This window comes from Styela clava, chromosome 1 (genome assembly GCF_964204865.1).
Source record: "Styela clava chromosome 1, kaStyClav1.hap1.2, whole genome shotgun sequence".
NCBI lineage: Eukaryota > Metazoa > Chordata > Ascidiacea > Stolidobranchia > Styelidae > Styela > Styela clava.
Genome location: NC_135250.1, coordinates 8,738,965 through 8,752,202, shown reverse-complemented (window position 1 = coordinate 8,752,202; position 13,238 = coordinate 8,738,965). Strand labels below are relative to the sequence as shown.

Here is a 13,238-nt window from a genome sequence, read left to right as displayed (position 1 = left end):
CTCCAGCCTGCTTAACATAAAGATAACATAAGAATGATCTGATCAGCGAAGTTTCTGAATTTGAATAAAGTTCAAAGAAAAGTTATAATACCGGTACATAGGTTCGACAAAATTATTTCTTTCAAGTTTCTATAACTCCATTTGCGACGCAATCTAAACTCAACGCCTACAGTCAGACAGTGACGAATTTCGAAATCAAGATCTAAATTTGGTGCTGATCTGAGATGACCCAACCTAAAAAATCGTTTATGACGACACACCTGAACAGATTTTCAGTTATAGACTTCATTTGAGTATGTAATTCCGAAAAAACGAAGTATATTTTGGCCAAAAGTGACAAAATAGGGATCAAAAAGCCGCCTAAATTCGCCGCGAACTTGATCGGATCAAAACCCCTTTTTTCGCAGTGTGTCAGTGCCCTCTTGTGACTGGGTCATAAATTTAGTATCGTATCGAAAAGACAGGGGCGTGGATGTTGTTTGGCTCTAAATTTGTAGACATGACATAAATTATGAAAATATTCCGAAACTATTTATTATAGAATTCAATTGTTCGTGTTCAGAATAAATTGCAAGAATTGGATAGTATTTAACCCAAATCATCCACAAGAGGGCAATAAAATACCAAAACTTCATTATTTCTTCGAAAGCGATTGTTTCGGTGTTGAAGTTACAACTTATGCGGCTCTCTCGCATTCGTTCGCGAGGACATTCGTATTTGTGGGTTTTGTCTATTTGATAAATGCGCGTTTTGATTGGTTTGCTATCGCTGGCTGTTTTCAACACAATTTTTGAATGCTTGGGTTTGCTCTGCATGTCCTATGGCTTCTTCTACCACCAAGTCCATGCATCCTAAAACAAATAACAACTAATCCAACCGTTCGCCATATGGTTAAGTTGAAATATTCAACAGTACAAATTTTAAAACAGTGACATATCCGTTCTTGACCATGAGATTGAAAGCTCTGATGAGCTTATTGTGTCACTCTTAAACAAAGTTATATTAAAGTTGAGATTTATGTTTGTGTGTATACTGTGGTTTCAAAAAACTGTGTATACAGTTTAAATAACTATTATAATATGTACTAGCTGATACATATAGCTATACAGTATTTTATATTCATCCCATTTTCTGCAATAGCGAAAATCAATTGTGACCAAATTTTACCTACCGTTAAAATTGTATGTTCAGGCAATTTTTACTTTCAGTATGGACATTTCAAGTGACCCAGTTCTATTCTTATTCGATCACATAGTTCCAGTACCAAAATTCGGTAGCTTCATTTCCAAATAAATAGTAAAATGCATGATAAAGCCAGGGAGGGAAGCGTTAGTGATGTATCATTTCTAAAGTCAATTGCGAGCCGACACGAGTTAGAGCTAATGTGTCACAAGTGTAAATCGCTCAACATTAGCTCAGCTTAAGATTTTCAATTACGGTAGATTGAACAAACAAGGCAGTTCTAATTCCTAACGCAGTTGTAGTTTCCACAAACACAAGCCTAAGTTGTATGCCAGGGGTCATTTTGATCTGGTATCAAATTGGGTATTCACGATTGAATATGAACTGCTCGAAATCTTAAAACATTCTCTCATTTGCGCACTTGACAAACATTTTTAAATTTGAAAACTTCTGACATCTTTTTGACACTCTGACCACAGCTTGAACCTAAATCTTCAAGCATATCAACTAACCTTGTACAATTTTCTGTAATAGTAAGGGTCCAATCCCCGTACCACATTTCAATAATTTCACAATGCCAGAATCTCCAAAAAAAAAATTGTGTTAACTACAGAAAATGTTTAAAACTCAAATGCTCATTTTGGAGATAGATATTTGTAAAATAAACACATAATACTGAATACTAAAATACACAAAATAAATTTTTAAAATATAGAGATAAATTTCAGTCTGGGATATTTCAAAAAAATATATATACTAAATACAGTTAAATAAAATAAAAAATGAAGGATTGCAAATAATATATATCACATCAAAATATATTATTCAGTCAATAAGTGAATGAATCAAGATTTGCCTTACAAATTTAGCTAATAGAAAATCAAATGAAGAAAATTGAAAGAGCTTTTTTGCAAGAAATAAATATTTTTTTGAAGCCTAAACCTTACAGAGTTATTGTTTTATTAAGCGCATCACAATTATTTGACAAAGGCTCTTTTTAACAGCAATTGCAGATAAAGCTTACACCATTTTTCCTATCTCAATATAGGATGAAGTTCAGTTTGAAAAAGTAACTTGATTCATTGGTCACACAGATTTTGATATACATTGAAAAGCTGCAACAGACAATTTAAATGTTTCTCTGAGTGGTTGCAAAGCAAAAACATTTTACAAATTATTTCTTAACATTTTAGTATTCCAAAGTAAATTTTGCAAAATTTCATGAGTTATCCTTTTGCTCTTTCATTGAAAAAAAACAGGAGATATGACAATGACAATATCGACCTGGAGCAATTTTAATTTGGGACAATAACAAAAATGTCTGGCAAGATTAAAATTTATTTTGGCTTGAATTAAAATTTTGGGTATACAGTAAACACAATTTTTTGCTTGCATATAGATAGTTATTTTAGCATTCTAATCATACACGCTTTATTAGGATATAAGCATGTATCAATCTAGCATAAGTTTATTTTAGTACAGTTAAATGGTGTTTGATAAAGTGAGATGCAATATTTATGATAAATTTACTCAGTTATCTTCTTGAAAGCTTCTTTTTATCGATACATGAGGATATTGTTGGTCCAATGAGTGGACGACTTCTTTGGAGAATGCAAAACAAAAAGAAACATCCAGAAAAATAAAATTCTTGCTTGATTCAAGGAGATTGATAATAGAAGGTACAGTAACCAATCTTGTTCCAAGAATGTCCAATTTCCTGTGAAAATGAGATATTTATTAGAAGTCATCTGAATGAGGTTAGGTGGGACATCTCATTCAATATAAGCTTGATGTTATATCCAATGGTCACGAATTATTAACAACTGCTGTATATTCTCGCATATAATCCGAGTTTAGAACTCAAAATTTGCCTAACTAAGGGGTGGGGCTAATATGCACATACCTCTGATCGCACTAAAAATTCGGCTTATACGTTTATAACTCAGAAAAACTTGAACCATGCTAAGTACTCACAATAAGAGCGTACAATTTGTAGGGTCGGCTTATATGCAAATATTTATAAATTCACCATTTTAGCGAAGGGGGAGGGGGGGGGGGGTCTTATATGCAAGAGTGTCTTACTGATAACATGAGCCTATTACCAAACTAAACCCTTTCAAGACTTGCATCATGGAAATTCAAATTAAATGATTCGAAAAAAATATTACATGCAAGCAATACCAACCATCAGCAAATGTTGATTCACAATATCTAATCTTCAATTGACTTGTGTAACACAAAATTAATTCCTTTAATACATAATTAATTTATTGAACAACTTACATTCAAAATATAAACTTAGAAATGAGTATAACTTACTCTAGCTTAGGGCAGTTCTTGCTCAGGGCATTGATTTCAGCATCTGATATAGTTCTGTTGGCAGTCACATATAACTTGGTTAAATGAGGACAATTCGACGCCAATATCTGGAAACAACCTGAACTGCTCTGCAATCCTCCACACCTTTGAACAAAGCAATTACAAGTTAGAAGCCATTGTTGAGAAGGCCAGTGATGAGTGTTAACCGAAACTTCAGTGATTAGAGGATATATCTAATTATTGCAACATAGCATAGCATGGTCAAAAGAGCCTACACACCAATATCACACTATTTCACTAGCCAGTAATCAGTACAAATCTGCAATAGCTTGTGTGCAAAGGGTAAATAATTATTTGAACAGATGAAAATAAATTTGGGTTAATGGAGACAATACTGAAATCTGATTTTAATTCAGATTCACCATAAGCTATCAAGTTCATATGAACATAAAAATAAAATATAGTTTTGGAACAGGAATCAATCAAATATGCTATCATAACATAGGTATCATTTCACTGAATGTATGGGTAAAATGAAAATCGACTTGTATAATAACTGTTTTGGGCTTTTTAAATTGGTCTTCAAAATATAGTGATTTGTGCGGCTATTCCTTCTAGACTTGTTTGTCTTATATTCCAAATGAAAATGATTTTTCAGGATAATAAACTATTCGGTTTTATTTTGGAAACTATAAAAAATGTATAAGCAGCATTTTATCAGATATAATCATTTGTATTATTCAATTTTTTAGATGTCATTGAGTTTATGAATTATTATCATTGAATAAATCATTGATGGGCAGAACTTAAACAAAATTCATATAATGTCCATACTCGATGGTATTAAAATAAATCTTTTCCCACTAGAATGTCATATCATGAATCAATAGTGATGTAATATTAATCACTACATATCTGAAATGACTCAATTTAATACATGTTACCATCATTTCTCGTATATTAAAACAATACAGTAAGCTTTTTTAATTACTCATCACTGCGTGATCAACGTCTGATACCACGCAATGATGATTATGTAGAAATTCATCAATTGATTACCTATCTCCACCATATTGAAATTGAATAACAAAATTTGAATGCTCAAATTCATTTAAATAATAAGCAATCAATATTATTACATTTAAGAAATTTAATTAGAAACGAAATTCTACCCATTTCAAGTGCTTTTTAGGAGTTGACATAATCAAAATTTTGCATGTGAAACACACAATTTTAGCAGTGCAAATAAAATATTAGACAAATTTGATTTATGCTGGGATGTATTAGAAATTCTAATCGATGGGCATTCTGAAATCCATCTTGCAATTAAAAAACATAATAAATGTATTTTGTAGTAATCGATTTGGATATAAAATTCAAGGCTAAAATTGATTTACAAGAATGCCAGAAATTTGAATTACCATATAACTTCATCAGTAGAGGCTAATCGACTCACATTTTTTGTCAACTTATTAAACCAGAAGAGTATTTATTCAATCAAGTTAGAAAAAAATAATGCTTCTCGCTTTTTATTTTGAGCAAAAACAGACATTTAAAAAAGAAAATTTTGGTAATCGTTGTTTTAAACCTCTATTAGTAAGTGGGATTGGGGAGAAATTATAAAAAAAAAAGATAGTATATTCACAACTGCGACTCTCTTAAAAGCAAAATCCCAAAAAAAATTTAAAATGTGTTCTCACACTATCATCCCAAAAGCTCTGTATAATCATATAAACCAATTATATTTGCCTAACCAATTTATCACACTCTGGGTTAAATTGAAACTTCCTCTTACCATCCCAAATCAAGTTCTTCAATAAAATTGCATGAAGTCGTTAATGAGTTAAGTCCATGGCTTGTCAAACTTTTTGCTCTCCAGCAATCTAAACTTCTTATTTTAGGACAATGTTGAGACAATTCAACAAGAACCCTGCAACGATCAAAATAATGTTGAATAATTATATAAAAGAAAATTTCCAATTTCTGTGGCAATCTTTCTGATTGTAAATTTAATACGAGTGTGCTTGAACCTCGAAGCTTGGATTACGGTAATTCCTATGTATAATCCCTAAATTTATATGCAGCGATTGAAACATCGATGATTGCTTTCTTTCGAATGATTAAACTATTGTCAGTTTATTTTCCTTGTTGAGAAGAGCTAACACCTAACATGATATAAAAATTCTTACACTTTTAAAAAGTTGACACTTAACTCGAAACTCGAAATAGCATTATAAAAAAATTTGCTAGTTGTCTATGATAAGTCATGATTGCGTACCTATCAAAATCAAGAATGCAAATACAGCTTCCAAGATTTATGCTTTGTAAGTTTGGATTAGAATGAAGAATGCATAGAATTCCAGCATCATCTATCTGGAAAGATAAAAATTTAATATAAATAAAAAAAAAGAGTTATATAAAAACACTGTTTCCCTGGCCCATGTTAATAGTTCTGAACAGAGTTAGGTTGTCAATATTTGTGTTTTTCTAGTTTGACTTGTTTGTAATAAAACAGCAACAAATAACTACTTCAGATCGAACCATATTACAACAAGAAATCTAGTTCCTGCGCACAAAGCAAGTTATGCAATGCTGCACCGGAATAATAAAATGATTCAATACTTCAACGAGAATATCGGTCGGAGACCGAAGACTTATCGATCGAAACTGCGGTTTTGATTCATGACTCTATAGTGACACCGCGTGTCCCATCACTAATTAATTAATAACTTGCTAATTATACGACATAATTCATCCAAAATCAATAGGCTTCTGGTCCGAGATATGATGAATGCACACGCAAAATTTGGAGCAGATTCAATCTCGCCTTCTTGAGATATCGCGTTCATCTGACAGACATACAGACAGACAAATACCTATCAACATACTCACCGATCTTAAGATCGATAAGTAATAAACTTATATATTACAGAAGGTATTCTATTCAAATAACTAAGAAGCTACTCCGTAATTAATTCACATTTTTATTTCTCAAATTTTCAATAGAAAGCTTACCTTTGTTCGATAAAAATTAACATATTCAAGTTTCGTTAAATTGTGTAAAATCCTCAGTCCTTCAGATGTGGGTGCGTCACATGACCAGATATTGAGATGTTGTAAGTTTGGACAATAATGTGAAATTTTGCTCAATACCTCATCAGAAACGATCGGACATGATGCAAGTGACAAATGAGTGAGAACATGAGATCCACAATTCGCGACAAAATTTACTAGAGATCCGCTTGAAACAATTCCACCACCACCACACCATGATAAATTCACCGACTGAAAATAAATGTGTATACTATGAGAGCTTCCTTTCAAAATAAAATCCAAAATTATAGTCAAGTTGAAACATTTTAAAATGACATTACTTGCTTTAGCCAGTTTAGCAAATCAAATTACTTGAGTCCCAAATTGTATAATGACTTCGGTGGTTAATATAATATGAAATCTAAAAATTTTAAAAAATTTGGTGGCAAATATAATTTAAAATCTTAAAATTTAAAAGATTAGAATGAGATTCAACGACATTTTTCATCACCGTGATCAGCTATTCTACAAATACTATACACAAATTTATATTTCTAAACATCAACACATAACACCTTACCTGCACTTGAGGAGTAGGTGGCGATTTATTGTCTTCCCACGTCACATCATATAACTTTGGATTACAATGTGTAACCAAGCATTCTAACGCATCATCGTTAATGAGGTGCCAACAACTTCTAAGGTCGATATTGTTAAACCATGAGGGATCATAGCTAAGTTCATGAAACAGCTTGCACACACGAGCACAGCGGCATAAATCCATAAGAGGTAAAAATGAGAATATATAACATAAAAGTTCAGGTGGAAGATTGTCAAAATATCCATTATTGTGTTCAACTTTTAATTTATCAGAAATGGTGTCATTTTTCGATTTGTTTCGAGATATGTCCTTCATTTTATTCGAATAAGATTTGACAGTCCCGTCATCAACTATTTTCAATTCTTCAAATAGTTTCACTGGAGGATCGACTGAGGTTGAAGGGTAGTATGTCAAAGTACCTATATAAAATCACACAAGTTATTATCTTACATTACGAAAGACAGGTGTATCGGTAATATCGGCCATTTTGTTAATACCTGTAATTGTATCGTTATTGACTGAAAAATAAATTAATATTTTTAACAAATCCAGCTCTTTGATCTAATTTAGAATGTTCTGAAGTATAAGTAGGTATACAAAATCGGCAACTGAAATTATTTTTTTCATAGAGAAATTATATATACATATACTTTATGATTTATAGTAGCTAGCCCATTATGAGTTATCTGAACAGGCACCACGATTCCTAGCAACAGTGCACAATCAAATATCTGCTATAATTTGCTTAATAATAGAGGTGATGATCCCCATCTTTGAAAATATTATCTTCTCAAATATTAGTGGTTTCTTGAGTAAAGGCCTCGAGTGAGGGCATGTGCTGTTGTATAAAAAACAGCCTTTTGTACACACTTTTACTATTACAACAACAATGCACCAACCTGTAAGTTCAACTGCATCAAGTTCAGTATAATATTGTAGGTGAGTGCTACAAAATTCAAGTCGAATGATCCTAGTTAGATGTTTCATTTCATTTAGAATAGGAGCAAACATTCGAGCTTCATTTGGAGATGAAGGAAGATTTTGTTCAGGAGAACTACATTCCCATAATATCTATGAGAAAAACATTTTCAAAATTGCATTCCTATGCTAAAGAATAAATTATTGCTACCCGCCCTACTTTAAAACAACTTCATTAACAACGCACATCCCTTCTATTGCAAAATTGATCAAAACGTTTCACTTTATATTTGGATGCCCAGGGGCAAAATCATGATGACTGTATACCAGTTGACGGTCAGCAAACTGCAAACAAATTTTTATGGCTGTCACATGACCTCACTTTTATTGCATGAAAACAAAAATTGCTCACTGCCCTAGACAATTGTTTTTGAAAAAATTTTCACACAATTCACAAAAACATAAGCACCTCCCAATGTGAGCATCCTGGTGCAAATGGAACCGGTACTGGCATTGGCCTTTCTTCATTTTGAGAGAGTCTGTAAAAGAAACAATTTATCACAGATTCAATTTAAAACACATTTGTGAAAAATATATTATGGTATATTATATTTCTGTAATGTTATAGCATATTAAATCATATCTTCAATACTTTTAAGTTGGGTTCATCAATCAATTATGAATTATTGATTTGAATTCTATCTCACGAAAAAAAAAGCTTGATTAAACCTATAATATAAAATTATAAGTTCCAGATAAAACATCATGATAATAGGGAGAATGCTATATTTCAATATCAGTAGGGATGGGCAATATAGAATACCGAATCCGGAGGATTCGAATCCCAAAGTATTCGAATCCAACGCGATCCGATAACAGGATTCGGTTTCCGCCTTTCCGGCGCCATTCGTCAATTTTTGTATTTCGGGTTTCTAATTTATCAATTATAGACGAGCGTTTTTCTCACGTGCAAATCTCTCTCGTTTAATTAAACTTGCTGCTCTGCTCGCAAAGAACCCGTAAATCGGTAAACATCAAACACTGTAATTTCAATCGGCATATTCAGGACAAGAAGTCGGCAATATAACCTCACGGCGAAGACTCGTTATTGCACCATTTTTGCGTTTTCCTTCTTTGCTATCTAGCTAGCGTTATTTGTGCCGACTCACTGGTGATATTCCGATAATCTGAATGCAACAATCTTTGATTGTTTACAGACGTGCTTTGCTTCATTTTAAATGAATGATTTTTCGCGACCTACGAGTTTTCCAAAAAAATGATGCACGTAAACCAAAAGCCAGGCGTTAAATGTTATAACATTACTTGCGATCAAATATTATTTACTAATAATTTTATTATACCATTTTCCGAAATACAAAGTTATATCGCAAAACGCGAACATCTGTCACATTTAAATTTCACTCTCAAAACATTACATATTTTTCGGTCCGTTTCTATCGTTCAAGATAGACGCACGTTTGATCGAGTGTCCGTAGTATTTTAGTCGCCGATAAATTTTGAAAGTAGTTGCCGCATCTGGCCAGGATAGTGACGTATTGAATTTGAGTAGGGCTAAGTCTGGGTAGATAATGATTAATGATAACATTTCTATCGTTCAAGATAGAAGCACGTTTGATCGAAAGTCTGTAGTATTTTAGACGACGATGAATTTTGAAAAAAGTTGCCGCATCTGGCGAAGATAGTGACGTATTGAATTTTAGTAGGGCCAAGTCTGGGTAGATAATGATATGTAACGATAATCATAGAAAATGAGTTCGTCTTTAGACGTTATTACCTAATAACTAAGTACGAAATCGCGTTTACGGGAACTTGGTTTAACGTGTCTTGCTCGCACAGAATAAAAAGTTGATTTTAATTGATAGTGGTTAAATTTAATATTTTACAAAGGCGCATAGGTTGCGGTGGCCACACGCTGGTTCTGCATCTAATTAATTCTCAGCGGGTATGTTTTAGTACACTCGACAGACTTACATTAATAATGATTTAACGCCGTTTCATGTCTATTTTGTATTTAACCGCTTACTATTAAAGTGTGTAAAGCGTGTCTTAGTTTAGCATATCAGTATTTATTAGATTTAGGGATTTAGGGATTACATACATTTGGAACAATTGATGGCAAAAAATATTGTAATATTCCTAAATTTTATTGTCCTGGGAACTGCCTGTTTAGTATCAAATGAAATCCAATGTTCAGGTCATTTCCAAATAAATAATACATTTATAGTAAGTAATACATTGCAATTTTTTAACATCTAAATCCAGCAATGTGGAAATTCCCAATGAAAATAGAATAGGATTCGGTATTCTGGATTCGATTTAACTATACTAGAATATTCTAGAATAGAAAATTATTCTACATTGCCCATCCCTACAATATCAGTGAAAACCAACTTGAAAAATCAAAGCAAAAGAATGATTTACCTACCCAATATTATGTACTGGAAATGATTGTCTTAATGCAAGTATCCTGACCACGGCTCCAGGGTTGTAGGTTTCAAAAATGGCAATTGACCATGGGTAGACAGATTGATCAAATACTAAATCAATGTAATCTTTGCTGAAGAAGTTTTTTTCCCTGTACAAGAATAACAATAATTATAGAACGCCTAGCTTTACTGCAACAATTTTTTCAAACTAATCACACAAAAGGAACTTATTCGTCATGTTCCAACTTTCAGCAGCGGAGAACAAGATTTCTGTATATACCATAGTCATATTATTGAGCAGTTTCATCCTCTTTTCTCTCCCCATGAATAAATATGGTAATACGAAATTCCGTTAACATTTTTATTACGGTAAATAATTTGTAAAGTGATATCAAACCTGGGATGTCCAGTTGCTTTAGATGCCTCATTTTTATCTTTCCACCATGGGCCATAAGTTCGGAACACTGCAGCTTGAGTGAAATCTCCATACGATGGAAATATTCTTGGTTCTCCGGCAATATTTGCAACCGAATAGGAGACACTTCTGGGATTTTCTCCCCCATACTGTGAACTAAAGTCGATTACACCAGAGGCATATTGCTTGATAAATTTTGGTTGATTGCTTTTCATTCTTGCGCTTTTGAAATGTTGTCTACAATCAGACATTTATAAAAGCATAGTTTAGCAGCGTCACTTCTTTAACAATTTATCTATTTACCCTAACAGCTAACAATATTAATCATCTAAATATCAGTAATTCAAAAAATATTTAGCTAGCTCTCCACAAAAAGAGGACTTTCAGACAGCTTCAGCCACGAATTGCCTTAGGCTATAGCAGTAGATCTATAACAATATACCGCAGTAGTGATCGGGAAATCCTGAAATATAGGTACTTCAATACACTACCGGACTGCACTAACAGACTAGAGTATAAAATACAGCTATAACTAAAGAAGACAGATACCGGTATCGCCGAGGCTTTACCTGATAATCCAACCATTATCTATTTTTCACACATCTAACGAATTTGCTTTCTCCTGCAGGTGGAATCCTATTCTCGTATAATTTGTACTCAAGGACGCTTGACACTTTGCAACCTTTGTTTACGTTTTGTCAGCTGACTGTAAAATTCAACACGCTCGGGTGCGCTGGCATGAAAACATCAACGTCATCTGCGTCGTCATAAAATTTACCGAGGGAGAGTCAAACGTTTCGAATTCTGATATCTGATATATTGGAAGACCACGTACTCGCAGTAAGAAAAGTTCGAAAGGCATGATTGTGTACCATTGCTTTACAAGTGGCGTTGAATGAAAATAGATAGACCATGGTATTCTCTGTGAAGGAGAAGATACTAATGCCAGAGCTACCGTTAGAGGGATCGTTTATTTCAAGATTTTCAGGATAGGAGTCTCATATTTATCCTGAGGGAAGAAGAAATCCTATAAGACTGATCATGAAGTCTACGCCTGAGTACCGCGGCCTCTTGCCCGGGTTACCAGTCCATTCCGAGTTTTGGATGAGATAGCTGGTTATTTGTTTCAGACGGATGGAATGAAGCCGTCATCACCAGTAGTTGCGTGAACCCTACAACGACGAAGACATGCTGTTGCATATAATCATCCCTAACGGGATTCAAACCTGCGAACTCACGCAAGGTAATCAGCGGCGCGATAGCAAGCGTATTCCTTACGCGCAACACACTGGTTTCAAACTCCCATGATCGGATTCCCTTCGAAATACCTCAACACTTGTGACCCCTGAGCTTCTATAAAATTATTCAGTTTTGCTTGTAACGTGTTTCCATCATCTATTTAATGTTCCACGTTTTATAATGAGAAAGCCAACAAACGCAAGCAGATATAATAGTTGCATTATAGTCAAAGAAAAGAAGTAAACAAATCGTAGTCAATCTACTCATAAATACCTGTAGGCAAATTAATGTAGGCATGAAGACTAATACCCCATGAAGGTCTTTGCTCGTGTGGCCCACAGGGAAGTCGAAGTCTTGGAAGATAAACCAGAAATTGGATGTTATTCAATGAGTTTCAATTTTACAATGCCGCAAGTCATAGACTACCGTGCTTCAATGACTCAAAATGATAGAATTACAAATGAAACTATTCTAAAAGTAATTCAGAATTTTACCAATTCAAAATTCCGGATTTTATCGTATGACTTTATTTGCTCGAAATGTTAATTTATCCTTTTGACGCAACGGCGCCGTGTCATCATCGACCAAAAGGGTCTCGTCCTGCGTTTACAGCTTTCCCGAATTCGTAACACTCCTGAGGTTGTTATATTTAATATGGGTCGCAGTTTTGAAAGACTCACTGGTTTCGCCCAAATTTAGTTCGATTACTTAAAACGTTAAAAAGTTTTGAAAATATATCTTTATATCATCTCTCCTTAGAACCATCGATTTAACACTATTATAATAATTACTTCTTATTGAGACCTAGGTCTGCGTTTCTCCCGCAATCATTGCTTTTTTTTACTCAAGACGCAAGCGGTACTAAAGCAATATTAACTGGCGTTTATTATTCGCAAACGAACATTTATCTAATAAAAATAAATATGTGATTGAGTGTATCTCTATTTAACAAAAAAAATCATGTACGGCTATTTTGGGTATTCGATGCATCCAATAAATATATTTTTCACTACCAACCTTATTTATTCACTAGTTATTTAACAACAGTTTATCCTAAAAAATATTCGAAACTCACATTCCTGTC

The 13,238-nt window shown here is 33.4% G+C and overlaps 1 protein-coding gene across 1 annotated transcript; it reads right to left on the bottom strand.

Annotated features, from left to right (window-relative positions):
• Positions 1–1,816: 1,816 nt before the first annotated feature.
• On the bottom strand, positions 1,817–11,264 carry LOC120346608 (F-box/LRR-repeat protein 4-like). Its single transcript, XM_039416372.2, has 10 exons — positions 10,898–11,264; positions 10,500–10,649; positions 8,523–8,592; positions 8,035–8,206; positions 7,115–7,554; positions 6,517–6,786; positions 5,780–5,874; positions 5,297–5,431; positions 3,502–3,645; positions 1,817–2,899 (listed from the first exon to the last, which is right to left on the bottom strand). Exons 1-10 carry the CDS (start codon positions 11,164–11,166, stop codon positions 2,713–2,715), a joined length of 1,932 nt encoding a protein of 643 aa, XP_039272306.2. The 5' UTR covers positions 11,167–11,264; the 3' UTR covers positions 1,817–2,712.
• Positions 11,265–13,238: the final 1,974 nt, after the last annotated feature.